The sequence below is a fragment of the Astatotilapia calliptera genome, chromosome 4, assembly GCF_900246225.1.
Source record: "Astatotilapia calliptera chromosome 4, fAstCal1.2, whole genome shotgun sequence".
Lineage (NCBI taxonomy): Eukaryota > Metazoa > Chordata > Actinopteri > Cichliformes > Cichlidae > Astatotilapia > Astatotilapia calliptera.
This window is the reverse complement of record NC_039305.1, coordinates 15,268,494-15,286,818: the sequence shown is the minus strand read 5'-3', so window position 1 is coordinate 15,286,818 and position 18,325 is coordinate 15,268,494. Positions and strand designations below refer to the sequence as shown.

General features: G+C 41.1%; 1 protein-coding gene across 1 annotated transcript; it reads right to left on the bottom strand.

Moving 5' to 3' along the window:
• Window positions 1-214: 214 nt before the first annotated feature.
• iqck (IQ motif containing K) lies at window positions 215-18,304 on the bottom strand. The gene is made up of 9 exons (XM_026165013.1): window positions 17,334-18,304; window positions 17,178-17,260; window positions 16,712-16,838; window positions 16,513-16,610; window positions 15,990-16,042; window positions 15,772-15,849; window positions 15,060-15,144; window positions 8,410-8,521; window positions 215-2,881 (listed from the first exon to the last, which is right to left on the bottom strand). Exons 1-9 carry the CDS (start codon window positions 17,341-17,343, stop codon window positions 2,604-2,606), a joined length of 924 nt encoding a protein of 307 aa, XP_026020798.1. The 5' UTR covers window positions 17,344-18,304; the 3' UTR covers window positions 215-2,603.
• Window positions 18,305-18,325: the final 21 nt, after the last annotated feature.

The following is an 18,325-nucleotide window of genomic DNA, read 5'->3' as shown; positions in this document are numbered from 1 at the left end:
TGTACCTAACCATTTTCAGAGGAATTTTTTTGTTGTTGTTTGTTTTTGTTTGTTAAGCTACTTAACTCAACCTACAAGTAATTAAGCATTACAAAAGGCACCTAACTCAAAGGATGAACCAGAGGTTTGTCTATACATAACAGACAACTTCACAAAGAATTCTTTTACAATTTCTTTAGGCATCTTTAGGCACTTTGTTACTATTGCAAAAACACATAATTAGTTTAAATTTCTTTACTTGAATCTAGAAAAAAATTGCAAAGACAACACAGTTTGACTGGCATAAAATATTATTTCTCAACCAACAAGATGACTTACAAAGAGCTGTTAGCTGAACATTTGGCATATCCCAGTAGTTTGCAGTGTGTCCTCAAAAAAATGAGAAAACTGGAGTGGATAGGAAAAAATCCAGCAAATACCTCCCATGTGAGCAATGCATCTGACCCTTGATCCATCTACCATTCACCAAAGCCTCATCAGAAAAATAAAGTTCCATCAGATTTTGAGCTACAATGCAATGCTATGTGGAAAGCATCTGATTGGCAGCAGCTACATTTTTTAGCATGACAATGATCCCAAACACAATGCCAGTGCAGTAAAACCATACAAATAGAAAAGCATTGTGGAACACAGTCCGTCATGGATTAGCCTCTCCAGAACAACTTTGTTGAAGCAGTGTGGGGTCATCTTCACATCTTCAATGCGTTGAAGAATAAAGGGGGTTTTATAAAACACTGACTTTCATGCTCACCCCTATCCTGCACAGATTTCAATAAAATCATATAATCTACTTCCCATTTTCCCAGCAAAATATAAAGAAATGAGGGATGGCTCAAGTCTTTTGCACAGTATTGCATTTTCATAAATGCCTACTTTGTCCTTTGATGATAAAGATGGAAATATGAGTCTGTAGTTTAACTTTGGGCTACATGTTCTGGGTATTTGTCTGTCTGACATAGGCTTCTTTAATACATTCAGTGCATTCATAAGATCTTTTTGTTTTTACATTTTAAATGTGTAAACAAAGTTTTAACTAACACATCAGCCTGGAATCACAACCCAGAACCAGTTGTTATTTGTCTATGCTCTGACAGCTTGATGCCGACACTACCTTCTGCTGCTGTGTGATCGGGTTTCAGTTGGGTACAGTTCTGCCAGACTTCATGGAGCTGGCTCCTCTATCAGATGTCCCCAGAATTAAATGGGCCGTTTTATCTCCTCACCCAGTGGCAGCTGTCTTCCAGGCATCCACATACCTGCAAAGGGAGATACATGACCCTCCCCATGACTCACTCTGAGGTGGTATGCTTCACTTGGTTAAGAAGCAGTTCATCATGAAACAGAAGATCAACCATCAGTACCCTCTCAGGTACGCTGGGTTTGTGGCGAGATGGAAAAATGCCAGGAGTGCACTTTATTCTTTCACTTTAATTGACACCCATAGTCAAGAGAAAACAGCTATAACCCGGACAGTCTTACAGGAAGAAGAACTGTAGAGTCACTTGAGCAGCAGTCTTTTAATTTTTGCAAATCAAATTTCATGATTTCTGAGGCTGATTCAAGATAAATATTTGAATGCCAACAGCTAGAAAAACAAACAGCTGAAGGTGGCAGACTCAATGGGGATGATGCAAAATGTGCGCCTATTCGACACATTAGGCAGAAGACCAAAACAGCAGTAGGAAAATACTCCTACTAAGTAAGAATAAACAAAAGTTAAATACACCTCATACATCTATTTTTATGGCGTTATTTCATGTTGTGCGTGTAATGAGTAGCCAAGCCATCCCATGTTTCTGTGGCAGAAATGTTAAGTGACTTACTGATTAACAGGGTTTTATTTTTTAATCTCCTCAGCTGTGTTATTATATAACTATACATATATATGCACATATTCTCATATGTATTGTTATACAGGGCAAATTTACTTTAACCCTTTAATGTAATAAAAATCTAAGCATAATATTAGAGATTATTGTTTTTTTGTCAGATAGTTGCCAAATACAAACCAGTGATCTAAGTGATGTTTTTCCAATTCTCTTTTATTCTCAGCTGTCTGACATGTCATTTCCTTTCCTGATAAACAGGATATAAAGCGGTGTGCCGTGTGCCGAGCCACCTTTGACTCTGGCCTCAATTTCTGGCTTGAATGGAAATGCTATGACCTCTTTTGTGGAGTGATGTCTATTGCTAAGGAAAGAGGAAAGGACAGATCAAGGAAATATGGTTATCTTCCACTGAGCTGTCATCCAGAGGTGCGGAGAGAGAAATTATGACGCCCGTTACAAGAGGTTTCACTCCTGACAGTACAATATGTGAACCGTGCTATATGGTGTTCATTGGCTGGGTGAGACTCGTGAAGGGAAGTGATCCATCAAAAAGGCAATGAAAGCAATAAACTAATTAGACACGGATCTCAGACCATAAATCCTGGCCTGGCCATATCAAATTGGTTACAGGCATCTTTTTTATTCTTTTCTTTTTTTTCCTTAAACAGGGCTTGTTTGACTGATCACTTTAGGTCAATTTGACATCAGCCTAACAGAGTTTAATAGTGTTTAAACAGCAGAAAAAAAGCTTTTACACAAGGCTAATGATTCCAGTTACCAAGTCCCACCAGGGTAGCTCAGGTTGTGAGTTCCTAGTAACGATGGAGACCCTGCGATTAGTTTGTTGGACACAGACAGGAAATTAGTCAGACATGTAGAGGCTACTTCTTCCTTGACGTGCAGGCTGGGTCTGAGCCACTCACCAGGCTGTGGGCTCATATGGGTGGTGGGTGTGTGGACCGCGGTGCTCTGGGGAGTGGGGGAAACCACCTGGATGGACACATTGTTTCCAGGCTGGGGGCTTTCTGGAAGATCTGTCATAGCCGAACCCACTGGAGACAAACAAGAGATGTTCGGATATGTTTTCCAGGCAAAAAAGATCCTTACAATCTTTTAGGAATTTGACAGATTAGCTCATTTAAATAACAGGTTAAAAAATCTTGAATGTGTTAGCCTTTAAAGAATTTAGCAGAATTATCTGTTCCTTGCATAAAGGTTTTAATGATATCAAGCGAGTTCTTTTCAAGTGCAGTTTTTTAAGCAGAATAACTTGAAAAATTATGAACAGAACACGACTGAGACAAGTGCTGACACTTTCTCACTTTCACAGCTACAACGCTACTCTGGTTGCCTCTGCTGCTGCTATTGTTGTTATCAGTCAGTAAAGAGTGACAGCTTTGACACTGTTAAAGTAAGCATATCTATGAAAAACAAAAGCCGGTATCACTTTATAACAAATAATGCTATGAAGCATTATTAACGTATTAGTAAGGTATGTGTAGTTGCTTAATTTATCATTTATATAGCATTACTACTCTTCAGTATGCCATTTATAAATATAGATATATCATTATGACTAAAATTAGGATAATTACTGGCAGTGATAGCTGTACACAGTGTAAGAGTAACAGATGGATAAACACATCTGTATTTATAAATGTCAAACTAAGGAGGACTAATGATATATAAATGATGAATTAAGCACTCGCTAATACCTTACTAATGCCTAATAGTATGACATTATTATCAAGTGCTACCCAAGAGGCTGTCATGGAGTGCAAATTACGGTATCGTTTGCCCCTCACTCCAACCGGTCATGGCAGATGGCCACCCCTCCCTGAGCCTGGTTCTTCCTGTTAAAAGGGAGTTTTTCCTTCCCACTGTCACCAAAGAGCCTGCACATAGAGGATCGTATGATTGTTGGGGTTTTCTCTGTAGTATTATTGTAGGGTCTACCTTACAATATAAAGTGCTTTGAGGTGCTTTGAGGTGACACTGTGATTCGGTGCTGTATAAATAAAATGGAATTGAATTGAACTGTTTTATTTACAAGCTAATTATTGAAAAAGTGTGATGGAATTGCGGTTTTGGAAAAAAAATAACTTTTTTTTTTTTTTTTAAGATTTCAAAATGCATCCATACATATAGAGAATCCAAATATGCAGTGATGGAGCCCTTCAGTATTTTTTTTGTTTTATCATCTGAGAATCATTTCCCTGATTCAGATCCCATGACTTATCTTTTAAAAAGCTGTAGTTTGGCATGGCAGGTGAAGAAAACCAAACCAAACAAAACAAAACAAGGGAGAAGGCCAAAACAATTAACAGATTTCTGTTGCTACTTCATTTCATGTTGATCTATTCAAAACAATGTCACCAACCACGTGATGTCACAAGCTGTTTTAACAGGGCTTAAACTGACGGTAAACAAGCACCAGTCAAGGACAGTCGAGGTGATTCATGAACTGCTGAGAGCTGCACCTGTCTAGTGCGATGTGACCTTTTGACATATCAGTGTGTGCATGTTCTTTGCTCTTTGCCTCATTGTTTTTCTCTCCATCTCTGACTAATTCTGATTTCAGACTATGAAGCGGCAGAGGAGGTATTGTACGCCGGCTTTCTCGGGTCAAATGAGATGAGCACAGCTGTTGTGGGACTTAAAGAATGAGCGTACAGTTGGAAGGGGAGCTTCCCTAAATTATTTCTCGCTCTCTTTTTAACTCTGCAAGTGCACCAAACATGGGTCATTTATGTGTCACAGTGCAGGAAGGCGACTTCTATAACATCCAAAAAACAAAAACAGAAGAAGCCGGCAAACAAACTGCAACTTCTGTCACTTTCTGTCTTTTTTGTTCTCTCCTATTTTCATCCATTGTAGACTCAGTTGAAAAGGTTGGAAAATGGTTTCCATGCAGGCCGACAGTCTGGACAGACGCTCATGCACTCTCTTACGCATGCACACCCATCCCCAGGCCCCCAGCTAGAATGTCAGGGTCAGCAGTAGCAGCAGCGGCGGCGGTTAGCAGTGGCAGTGTGGCATGGCTGTCACACGCCCGTGGAAGAATGTTCGTCGGCCGCAGAGAGCGCCTTTGTTGTGTGGAATGCGTCTGTGGAAACAACCTGTGCTCATGATGCCACTGTTCTTTGTTTCTGAGCGACAAAAACTGAAACACTACCATGACTAGCGTTATTAGAGGGTGTGTGTGTTTATCATGACACACCGCCACACCCCCGTCAGATGGGCTGAAGCACGCCTCAGTGTATGAATGCTCCTGTATCTGGGTTAAATGCGAAGAGCAGAATAGATTAAATATAGATGTAATTGCTTCTTGAGGGTTTCTTTTTTAAAAACTATTTTCATATATTATTATCATATATTATTATTTTACAAAGCTTACATCTGGCGGTTATTTTTATCCTCCCATCTATAAAAAGTTCACCACAAAGTGCAGTAAATTATCAGGCAATTACACAGATTAGAGCACCAAACAGAGTAAAATGTAGAGATTGTAATTATTTATGGATTCATTCAAGAAGACAATTCCCAGTATTGCTCCAAACAGTGTGATGTTGACACACATCCATCCCTATTTATTTGTGGGTAGAAGATGAGTGTTGCCTCGTTGAATATATCAGTTCCCTAAGGGGGAGACAATACGACAACATTACTGTTGAGCTGTCTGCTGTAAGCACGGTGTAATCGGATTTCTTTCCTTCTGTGTCATTAGTCCTATTGTGCATGTAGGAGTTGCACCTTCTGTATCCTTATTATCGAAATGTTTGAAATCATTTACGTGGACCCGCTGGAAAAGTAGACAGCTGCAACAATGCAAAGTAGAGAGAAGCTTCTTTTAGTCATCTTTTGTTCTTTGCCATGTGTTTTGATTTTTCTGTCCACTTGCTAACTTGTTGTGATGCACCATGATGGTACAGCGTTCCAGTAGGCGCGTGGAAAAATAAATACAATGTCCCTAAAAAAAGACCAAGAATCTACCCCCGCTAGCTGCACAAAGACAGAGAACTATTCGCACACATTCAATCTGGAAGTGCCAATTAACCTAACTGCACTAAGTGTGTATGTCTTTGAGTGTAGGAATAAGCTAGAGTACCCAGAGATAACCCACAAAGACACAGGCAGAACATGCAACTCTGCATGCAACACCCCAACCAGATTGCAGATTCAAACCAAGAACCTTTTTGCTGTGAGGCTAGAATTCTGATCATTGTGCCACCATTGCTGCTCTGCTGTTTGATGCATATTCAAAAAAATGTGACTTGATTTGCATTTTTAGTAACTTCTGGAATCAGCAGGGGCAGGATGCACCTAAAGGTGTTTTTAGCTATGCTCACATTCTGAAGAAGATGAAGCGAGGACAGCAAAAGCTACACATGGATGATGGTGCATTTAGTGGTCTGCCCCCAGTTGTTTGTAAGAAAGGTCTGGGTCTGCACTGCAGGCAGGCCGTGTTTCTTCTACTACAGTGCTGGCACAGTGCTGTTATAGAGGCAGTATGTGGTTTGGCATTGTTTTGCTGAAATATGCAATGGGAGAATGTGTTGCTCTAAAACCTGTATATACCGTTTAGTATTGATGGTGCCTTTCCAAATGTGCCAGCTGTCAATTCCATACACACTGATGGGACCCCCATGCCATCAGAGATGCAGGTTTTTGAACTTAGCACTGGTCTTAAGCCGGGTGGTCCCTCTCATCTTTAGTTCACGGGATGCGCCATGTTCCAAAATAAATGTCCAATTTCAGTTTGTCTGACCACAGAGCAGTTTTCCATTTTTTCTCAGTCCATTTTAAATGAGCTTTGGTCCAAAGATGACAGCAGCATTGTTGGGTCATGTTCATATGTGGCTTCCTTTTTTTGATGATGGAGCTTTAATGTTTCTTTCATGTCCATCAAAGAATCATGCCTGTTTTTAATGCCTGGGTGACCTGAAGATCACAGGCATCCAATGCTGGTTTTCAGCCTTGTCCCTTGTACACGGAGATTTCTCTTGATTGAAGTCTTTACAATTTTACATTTAGGAACATTATTCTAAAATTGGTCCACAATTTGAAGAAACAGTTTTTGGTAAACCTCTGCCCAACTTTACTTCTGAGAACCTCTGCCTCTCTAATATGTTCTTTTTAGACCCACTCCTGTTACTGACCTGCTGCCAATTAACCTAATTAGTTGCAAAATGTTCCTCCAGCTGTTTTTGTTTAGCACAGCTTCCTTTTCCAGTCTTTTTTCCCCAACATCGCCAATTTTTTAAGATGTGTTGCTGTCATGAAATTCAAAATGAGCTAAGATTTACTTAAAATGGTACATGTTATACCTCATAGGAATGTTAGTAGGTTACTCTGCAACCATCCTGACATTTCAGTCTATGTCCTGTCAAAAAAAATACAGCATTAAAATTTGAAATAAACACTCGACCATATCATCTATTTAAAATGACTTTTTGATAAAGGAGTTGTTGTTTGAGTCCACTGTATACTCAGTTTGTTTTGGTATCAAATTAGGTATCTGTATTGGTATTGTGGCATCCTCATTGGTGACTATATCAGTGAATTTAGCTCAGTATGCTAATTTGTACAAAGCACAAAGATGATAAGAATTTCATTATACTAGCCAAAGGTATCAAGGGTATGGTGATGTTAGAAGAAAAAAGTTGGAGGTTCTCCAAAGTTCTTTGGCTTCTTATGAAGCCCCCACAGAAAATCCTGTTTGTGTGCTTGTTTTTTTTTTCTCTATTCTTTATTAGTACAAATAAATTTCTTTTGCTGAACTTTGCAACAGTCGTGTTTTTTTCCCTGCAAGCCTACTTGGATTTAAGAAAGTGCATGTACAGTGTACCACTCTGTTCTTATGCAAGCTTCCAAAGACAACGTGTAGTCATCATCCTTTAACTCTAATGCTTGTCAGTCACAGTGGACATGGGTCTGCATTCTCAGCTGCTCTTCCCTGTCCTTCATATGTGCACAGTGCACACATAGACACACACACTCGCCACAGGCAAAGACGTACACATCACTTTACCCTCGTCTCAGACTTCATCCCCTTCCCCTCTACACTCTGTTACTCCGCTCTTTCCACACATGAATCCCCCCCCCCCCCCCCATCATCTGCCGTCGCTGTCACACAAGCGTAGCCTGAGCCCTCAAGACATTTTCTTTCTCTTTTTCATTTGCAATCTTCTCTCTCAATTACTTACTTTCTCCCCATGTCTGCTTCTCTTTCTCCGTCACTGCCCTCATTCTCTCTGTGTGTCACCGCTCCCAGAATCCTCGTCTTTCAGCTTTAAAAATCAAAGCCCTGTTGGCGTGAATATCTCTGCAGCCGTTTATATGTGTGAAACTCTATTTGTGCACAGGCTGACACACCGCACTGTATGCGTATTTATTTTTGTAAATCTGAATATTGTATGGACTGATTTCTATGCAGTCTAGTACCTTTGTATGAATATCAGCAGCTTTTGTCAGGCACTGAAGAGAATTTGATAGTAGTAGATATAATGCTACTAGCAAGCCTGAGGGCTGGCATTCAGTGATATCATGTGAGTGTGTGTGTAAGCGTATGTGGGCTTACCTCGTCTCTCTTGTTTCGCCCAGAACTGCTTGACAGTTTTGCCAATGTCACGGGTCTCTCTCAGTTTTTTCTGCCACTGGCGCATCTCCTGAACATCTGGCTGTGCCCTGATCTATAACAATCACAGGACACGTGCAAAGGGCGCACATGCATAAATTCACATGAGCAAACATCATCAATAACTTAATTGAGCCACAAGCTAATCAGTGTTAGTAAGCTGTTAGGACTGTTTAAAGAAGGTTATTTAGAAAGTCTGTTACAGTATATGCTTTAGTTACTAACATTAAGAACATTTCCAGGGAGGGTTAAGTAAATAAATGTTCTTTTTAAATGATTATTTCATTTATTATTGGAAAAAAATATCCAAACCTACCTGAATTTTTGTGAAAAAGTCACTCCTTAAACTAGTTGTGCCACACTTGGCAGCAAGAACTACAGTCACACTTTTGCAATAACTGGCAAAGAGTCTTTTTCACTGTGGAGGAATTTTGGCCCACTTTTCTTTACGGAATTGTTTTAATTCAGCCAAATTGGAGGGTTTTTATGAACGGCCTGTTTAAAGTCATGCCAAAGCATCTCAATCAGATTCAACTCTGGACGTTGACTAGGCCACTCCGGACATTCTACTTCAGGATTTTCTGGTACAGAGCAGAATTCATGGCTCCATCAATTGTGCCAAAACCTGCTTATGTAAGCCATTTGGTCAGATCTCCATGCAAATATGTGGTCCAGTAATACTGATTGCACTGTGGTTGAAACACATACTGCAACTTACACATCTTGCCTACACCATGCTGCAAAAATAAATGAAAACAATAAGCCAAGCAAGTGATAAAATCCTATTTCCTATTTTAAATTTAATTAATTAATTAATTTTAATGCATTTTAAAATGTTAGGCCTTACTATGAGATTAATGAAGAGCTTCTAAGGATTCACAGGAACCCTGATTCAGCCTAATCCAGGCTGTATGAATTATGCTTCTGTTCTTGGATGAAACTACTGAAGCTGTTGTGTTTGGTTTTGTGTGTGTGTGTGTGTATGTGGGCTGCAGGACTTCCTGAAAGATTACCGAGCAAGTTTGATGTTGCAAATGTGAATAAAATATCTGTAAAGGGCTTCACCTCCTGTTCATATTTATCCCTCCTCCTTCTATTCTTCTCCCACTAACTAGTCCTCCTACTCCTCCTTTTTCTTTCCTCTATGCTCTTTGTACTCAACTATCTCTGACAGGCTTCTTTCTTCCCTGGGTGGTAGATCTCTCCTCAGATACTGTCTTTCATACTAACACATTACTCTCCCTTGATTCCCCAACACATCAGTATTTCTTCCCTCTCCATCCACCTCTCTTCACTCTGAATTCTCTCCCACCTCTCTTCTCACCAGTCTCCTTTCACTCTGCTCCATTCAACCCCAACTTTCTCCTAAGTGCCTGGTTATGTGGCAACAAAAGTGTTGCTATTGTACAAAAGTGGGTCTGTTATATAAGCCTGGTGATAGGTTTAGGAATGGGTAAAACTAGAGCGCTCCAATAGTTCATTCACGGGGTGTCACAGTGCTGCAGCAGCCTCTCTGCTGATGGGAGCAAACCATAGAAATGGAAATGAGGGGTGAGGGTCAGAGGGAGGAGGGGTGGTTAAGTCTGTTGTGTTTGCTCACCATCGCTTGTGTGCTTTATTTGTGTCTGTGTGCCATTTCTTCTCTGTCACTCTTCACTGATGTCCTCCATAAATCTTGTATTCTCCCTTTCTGCTTCTGATGCTGTCAGCTTCTCCGAAATGATGGAAATGGAGCAAAAATCAAAGTCAGTTCTTGGAAAGCTGACTTTATGAATACACTAGCTTTCTGCAGGATGCTGACAGCTTGTGTATGACAGCAGGAGACAAAGGGCTGAGTTGTATGTGTGTGTGTGTGTGTGCGCCTGAGTTTTCTGAAGCCTGTCTGTGTGCATCAGCACAGCTGATTTGCAGGGCTAAGTTATTTTGACCCTGGGCACGAAGCCTGGTTAAGAATGTTGACGTTTTACTTGTACTGCGTGTTAGAATATATGCATCTCAACTTCATCGTTTTTCACAGTTATTTATACTCATTTGAATTCTTAGTGAAACTTCGCTAACGCATTATCTTCTTGATATAATCATACGTGCTGATGCACTGCTCACGTGGCAGAGCCTAGTTTTGTGTGCATGTGACTCAGTCCTCTCATGCTGTATGTTTGCATGAAGGCTGGGATTAGAGTGATTAGAAAAATTACCGAGACACTGCAAGGGCCACTGTTATCACACACCACATTATCCACAATTGCATACAACATTATGGTGTGCACGCACACGTTGCAGTCTCGTAACTCAGCCTTTCAAGCTGCATTCCTTTCCAGTGTAAAGCTGACTGTGAGACTGAGCTCCTCACCCGGGGAAGTGGCTGCACGACCAAGTGCAGAAAGACACAGCCACAGTCTGCTTTATTTTCCCTTCACACTCCACCCATCCATCATCTTTGTGTTCACCACAGCTTCCTTCAAGGCTTAACCAGCCCAGTGACCTGTGGCCTGTATTCATGCCCCTGTAGACTGAGTCACAATAAGCAGTTGCACTGCCACCCTACTGTCCTAAAGGTAAAAAATACTTACATTTAAATAAGAACTAAGACAAATGTAGGCACAGATAAATGCACAAGTGAAAATATGAGACATCAGCCCATTTACAGGAGGGTAAGCAAGGACCAAGCCTGAGACATATCTTCTGCATGAGTGTCACTGCACGTGGTACATCAAATTGACTTAACAGCGAACCACATTTAAAACCATTCATCTATTGCTGCCCTTGGACCAGTGAACTGGAATCATAGACCTACTTCTACTGTTGACTATGCAGTACTCTGGGGAGGGGCAAGTGTGTGTGTGTGTGTGTGTGTGTGTGTGTGTGTGTGTGTGTGTGTGTGTGTGTGTGTGTGTGTGTGTGTGTGTGTGTGTGTGCACGCACATATATGTGTGTGTTTCTTTCAACCAGCTCTATTCGTTTATGTCAGGAGGAATACAACTCAGCAAGTGCCCCATTTCTTAATATCTGAAGCTGCAGTACAAGAAGGAAGGAAAGGTCTATTAAAAGGCCTATGAGAAAGAAAGCCGATGAAACCCAAGATTTTTGCTATTCTGTTGAATTAATTCTACTTATGTGGTGCCAATTTACAACAACAGTCACCTCAAAGCACTTTGTATAAAAATGTCAAGACCCAAGAGAGAAATAGAGAGAAAACACTTTTGAAAAGTAGCACTCCATTTTCACAAGCAGAGACCTCAGGCAGAACCAGGCTCAGGAAGTGGCAGCCATCGACCACGACCAGCTGCCGGCTGGGGATAGAGGTGACAGATAGGAGAGGAAAAGTAGAGTAGGAAAAACGACACATTCTGGAAGCAGACAAAAATTAATGCATGAGGAATGTAAAAAAAAGGGAGTATCAGTGAGAAAAAAGATGTATGAGCCTTTTAAAAAAGTTTTTAAGATGACATCATCAAACATTGTTGAAACATGCACAAGAAAGAACGTTTTTCACTGTTTGGTTGCAAAGTTGTATAAAGCCTACTATATGTCATATACGTGGTACAGTGTATACACTGCATAATGACACCAACGCTGTCTTGGACTGGACAAAGCTAGAAGTATTCTGGCTGGTTGCAGCTAGCTAACTAACTGCCTTACATCACCCTTCACTAGAAAACATCAAGTTTACTTTTTACATTTTAGCCATTCTAAGTGTCACAAAACCAGATTTATCCAGGAGGTGCACATTGGGTAACAGGATAGGGCTGGCAATTAGTTAGCCAATGAATGCCGAATTTCACGGTCAGCTCTGGCCAATGCTTATCACATCTGGTTTCAAAACAACAAAATCATGACAATGAAAACACTTCGAAGTTTCAAAATAGGACAGGTGATGTCACGGTGGCTACATCCTTGTTTTATACTGTGTGTGGTTGTATCAGACTTTTCATCTACCAAACTCTCCAGTGGAAATCAACTGATGGTATTTGTTTCAAGTTTTCACTACAGAAAAAGGACCCTCCCCCTCCCCCCAAAAAACTGACTTAGGTTTGATTTTTTTTTTTTCCAGTCAGATAAAAGGTGCGCTGCAGCTGAGATAAGGCCAGCCACATAAATAAATCTGCAACTGGAGCCAGTGGAAATGGCAGTGATGATGATAAAGGGCAAAGCTACCAGACCACAACCCACTAATATTGACAGTCTAATTGCAATGGGAATTTATTACACTACAGCCACACTACTCTAGCTCAGCTGAATAATCCTGAGAAGTCTTAGTGATCAGAGGAGACTGTGTATGTGTCCATGCTTGCACATCAGTGTGCATTAGAGTAGCAGGCATGGATGAATGGATTATAGTTAGGTTAAGGTACACGGTGTAAAGAAGATTATATAATATGTTTAGACCTAGGAGCTCTTAACAGTTATACGTGAGTGAAACAAAAGACAAACGCACTGTCTGGGTCATGAGTTTGCATCTGTGTCTATGTGTGTTTGTGTGTGCGTCTGTGTGCGCTCCAGCACTGCTCTGCTTCAGCCCTCAGCGTTTTGATGAAAGAGATTAATAATAGAGGGATAAAATTCCACTCTACAAAAATACTCTCATGCCCCTTCCTAGTCTTCAGTCTGTCTGTCTTTCTTACCAGAACACTCACTCACGCACACACGCACACACACACACACCCTCTGCAGTCAGCGCTGCGTCAAGCTGGTTATATAACGGCCGAGGGTGTAAGTGTGAGGGGGGGAATGGGGTGCGTGTGGAGGCAGATGGGGGTGAAGTGAACAGAGTGCACTGATCTTATACTGACTATATATTACAGGAAAATCCCACAATCCTATTATGCTCTAATAAACTATCCTCAAGCACATAAAATCAGACAGAGAGGCAGATTTGAGTGAAACATTCCTTGGAATTCTTTACTTAGAAATTAGATTTGTGAGCTACGACATCTTGATTGCACGCTGGTGTAAGAATAATTCTGTAATAGTTATGTTTAATGATCCCAGTAGAAGTTTAACAAGGCACTGGTGCTTTACAGTTCACTCGGTTTGTGCTGACGTGCTCGTCCCTCCTCTGCTGCCCACTCCGCTGTTAACTGCCGTTTTTCTCAAGTCAAGGTGAGAGCAGTCGAAACACACTACAGTGCCTGTCAGGACCAAACAAAAATTCTGCTCCGCTCCATGTAGCCTAAATAAGTCATGATCCTAGAGGCGTCTTCCAAGAGGCCAACGCTCAGCTGCAGACCCTGATTGTGCTGCATCTCTCTCCCTTTTCCCACCCCCTAGAAGAACTGCATCTTCCTACTCTGACACCACTTTGCAACATCAGCTCGCCTCTTTCCTCCCGTTTGCCATCCATGCGAAAGTGTTCCAAACATAGACCAACCATCATCCTTCCTCATAATCCTCCCATTCCCTCACGCTGTCTCTACCCACTCTCTCTCTCTCTCTTTCCCTGAATCCCTTGGGGTGTTCAGCTGCAGTCCTATCAGTGGCCCTGCTGAACCTCTTATTTCAGGGTAAACATACAGCAAGGAGTGACAGACAGCTGGCTCTCTGCTGCCACCACATGTGGGCAGAGATCAATTATATTTTGTTGTTCATGGAGAAAATAAAAAAGGCAAATAAGAGGGAGTGCTGCCCTCTGCTGGTGCCCCAGCAGTTCACGACACACATTCGATCCATCTTTTTTTATGCCCGCATCCACACTTTTATCTTCAGGCCCACATGTGCAAGAACATTTTCAAATCATTCAAGTGTAATGCAATTGTCCACGTCGGTGCAGCTGGCATCTTTTCCTCTCAGTGGTTTGTGCAGCCACACTAAGGCTGAATCCTCCCACAAGCACTTCGGATAAGAAACGCACAAAAGAAGAGGTTCTGTCAAGACAAACAAAACATGACCCTTGCTTATCCTTACACCACAGGAGCTGGTGTTTATCTGTGTGTGTGTGCGTGCGTGCGTGTGTGTGAGGGAGAAAGAGTGACAGAGAGAGATGCTGCTGTTTGCCTCTGGAAGTGTCTGTGCATATCTATTTATATCACAGCACAGAGTGCTTCAGACCACAACACCCACACAGGAGGGATTTAAAGCCTGGCATCACTGATGACATAATCAAGCTGCTGAATGAAACTGCAGCCCCTGTGGAAGAGGGGGCTCTTTAAGGGGATGGGATTATACAACAAGACTGACAACAACAAGACTGTTGGCCGATGCACGCTTAGCGGGAGCCTATTGTAGCCTAACAGACACGCACACACACAGGGTCGCTGTGCTCTTGTGGGATGATTGCCGGACTCCTACACACTTTCTTCTTCAAAATGTTATCTTATGTCCACACTGTGAATTCTTTGATGAGTTTGTGAAGTTGGTCAAGGAGGCAAAGCTAAAGTTGTGTGTCAGTGAAATGTAAAATGCATCCAAGACTATGCAATGCAACCTCTTCATTCCATAAAACGTCCCTCAGTTCTTAAAGTTTAGGTTTCCTGTTTATTTTTTCACACTTTTTGGTGCTTTTCAGACCTGTCATTCTGCAAACCCCAGCCCTTTTTATAAATGTTGGGACAGAAAGCCTGTAAAAAGCACTCAGCTTCCAGTCATGTCCAACATACCTTGTATCCTCTCCAGAAAGCCTGGATGAGCAGAGCAGCCTCGCACTCAGTGAGCCGCAGAAACAGAGGAGTGGGCGGCCTGGGACTGGAGGATGGAAGGAAATGGAAAAGAAAGAGTGATGAGACAAGAAAGGAGAGCGTACATGGAGTTTGTGTGTGTGTGTGTCATAGCTTATAGTTGCTTTGTGCTATAAACCATAGATGTCAAACATATTTTACATCGTGGGCCCATTACATCCCACTTTGATTTTAAAGTGGGCCAAACCAGTGAAACGTGGTGTTGTAAGATTGGTCACGGGGGATCTTTATCATGCTGCAAAACGTTGGAAGATAGAATTAAAAGTCCTAAATTTATGCTCACCTTCACATTTTCTAGAATTGCCCATTGGGCCAGATTGAAGTCTTTGGAGGGCTGATTCTGGCCCTCGGGCCTTATGTTGGACACCTCTGCTACAGACACTGGATTAAAAACTGTACACTGTATGTTTTTGTACAATAACTTCAGTACATGTTATGTACAAAATTTCACGTTATTTTACAAATACTAAAGCTAAGAATATTCCCTTGAAATGTTTATTCTATTTTAGTCAGTTTTGCAACTCCTAGCATTTTTATTTTATTCTCGTTTACTAAAATGTTTTTTCACACCCAGTTTTAGTTTTGTCTTTGTTAGCTATAATAACCATGGTGTGCAAACTGAAGAGATACTCACTGCATCCCAAGCCAGTCCTTGACAAAGGGGATGTCATGAAAGCTCACTGGTTCCTGTCCACTCCTGCGAGGGTTATGGCTGAGGAAGGATGAAAAACGTGAAACGTGCAGTGTTTCACATACACAGCACTTTCAATGTGACATCAGAGAGAATCTATGTGGTGAGGTGAGGGTAGTACTACAGAGTGCAGAGTGAGGTGTGTGTAGGAGGACTCTTACTTGTAGAGCCACTCAGTCAGAAAGTCACATGGGTTAAACGCTGTTATTTTCCTCTGAAATAAAAAAGAGACTGCCCTATATTCAGCATCTCCCTTGACTATAAAGCAGCAAAATGTACAAGCGTTAAAACAACAAAGCTCCCATTTTGGTGTCTGTAAGCACTGAATTGTTTTTTAGATCCCTCTACTGGCTAATTATTCCTGTACAGCATTTAAATTGATCAGACTACCGCCCAATGTCAGGTTCATGGCACAGATGCACTAAACTAATTACTCTTAAATATTAAAATATTATTGTTGTTATCCGTGAACTTTCAAATTTACCATTTTCCTAAAGAAAAGCAGAAAAAAAACCAATAAAATTAATTATTAGCTTTTGATTAAGATGTCAAATTATGGTTATTTACTTCCTGAACAGAAAAAAAAAAATATTTTAGTGGTTGATTTTTATCCTTGATTAATTTCTGATTTCTCAGAGGTCCAATTGTAGGATTACAATTGATTTTTATTAAAGACACTTAGACCTCAAAGCAGCCATTTTTCTGGGCTTCTCTTAGCAAAGCCTCCAGTCCAGGTACCAACACTGGAAACACTTTCTTCTCCAAGAAACGCGTGACAGGATCTGACACAAGCACAACATTTTAAAGACAGAATTATAATGATGGCAAATATGTATTAATACTTACAGTTTCACATTACAGGGAGAGCAGCTATGTATCTTACTTTCAGGGACTTGGGGAAAAGGTGTAGTTTCAGCAGTTGGGGGGCGATTCTGCCGTGAAGGATGAGGTCCTTCTAATGCAGAGTATCCAGGGAGAGCACAGCAAACATCGGGCTCATCCATAAGTACCTAACCAAAGCAATCATTCAACTTTCATGAACAATTTAGACTTCAAAAATAGTTTAAAAAATAATTTATTTTATAGTTTTCTGTTATAAACCATATAAAAATGGAGGAGCTATTTTGCACTTCAAGCAATATTTATAAATCCCCATCAGTTAGGTTCACATTTTGTCTCAGGGCAGCTGTAATTTACACATCACATGTATGTGTTAGGGTTTTGCGCATGACGGAGAATGCATTTGAATACCCAGCTGGCCCAGTTATCTCAAACGAGGCTGACACAGGATCCAGATTAAATCCCACAGATTTGTATTTGCACACATCACGTCGTCTGTGTGTACTTACGCTGTGCCGGGAGAGCTGGGTGCTCACAGAGCTGGCCTCTGTCCACGCAGGGCTGGGACCGCTGTGCTGTTCGGCCTCAAACTCTACAAAGACACAGTGAACACGTGAACCTTTGTTTTTCTGTTTCACCACAGGGACAAACAGATCAGGCCGTACCTTCACACATTTTCTGCAAAAATTATTTCTTAGTACAGATGATCTCTGCCATTATCTATGTTAACTCAAGCGGTTGCCATGGAGTCACCGGTAGGTGTGCTCACGTGACTTCCGGTGTAAACAAGTCCGACACAGCGCTTCAGTAATCGATGAAAATATACTGAAACGATGCAATGCATAGAAAATAAACCGAGTCGGGGAGGGGGGTTGGCCCTAAAATGCTACTGCTGCTTTTGTGGTTCTCATATCTTTGTTTTAAACTTTCAGCTGTTGCAAAATTAGGAAAATGACTTCTAGTTTCCATGTAACCACTGGAGGGCAGCAGATAACTACATACATGTATCGATCATATAACTCTTAGATTAATGATAGGAGTTAAGGAGAAATAATCCTATAAAGGCGTATTTACCTAACAATACTGCGAGACTCAGAAAGAAATAGTTCAGCAAAGACACACTGAATAATGGCAGTCACTAAAGAGTATGCCGTGTTTTTTAGTTTGTTTCCTAACAATAATAAAGGAGTCAACGTGCGTAAAAAAAAAGAAGAAGACTGTTTTTGAATAATAAAGTACTATGCAAGTTTTGAGAGACCACTCATTTCTATAAATCTTGCTTCCAAGGAGACAGGCTTTCTTGTACAGGTTATCAGAAAGTCTTTCAAAGCTTTTCTTTAGACACTGGCTGCTTTTTCACTAAACACAGACCTATGATTCATTCACAACCCTAACTCCAGGGATGAACCAGAGCTGTGCCTACAGTTGATTCTAAAAAAATGCCAAAGATAACACAGCTTAGCATTTTTGCACCAGCAAGGTGACTCCCAAAGAGCAACTGGCCAAAACTTTCTATCTGTAAAATACAGATAGTATTTGGGGTCAGTTTCAGCCAATGATGTTGAAGATCTTGTCAAAACTGATGGAATTATGAATGCAGAAAAGTACAATCCGATTTTGATCTACAATGCAATACCATCTGGAAAAAACTTGGCAG

Coding starts and splice junctions, on each gene's coding strand:
- iqck (XM_026165013.1), bottom strand. Junction 16,043..16,512: donor AGAAAAATGGCTGCTTTGAG/GTCTAAGTGTCT, acceptor TTTTTATTTCAG/AGGAAAATAACAGCGTTTAA. Junction 15,850..15,989: donor CTGACTGAGTGGCTCTACAA/GTAAGAGTCCTC, acceptor ATCCTTCCTCAG/CCATAACCCTCGCAGGAGTG.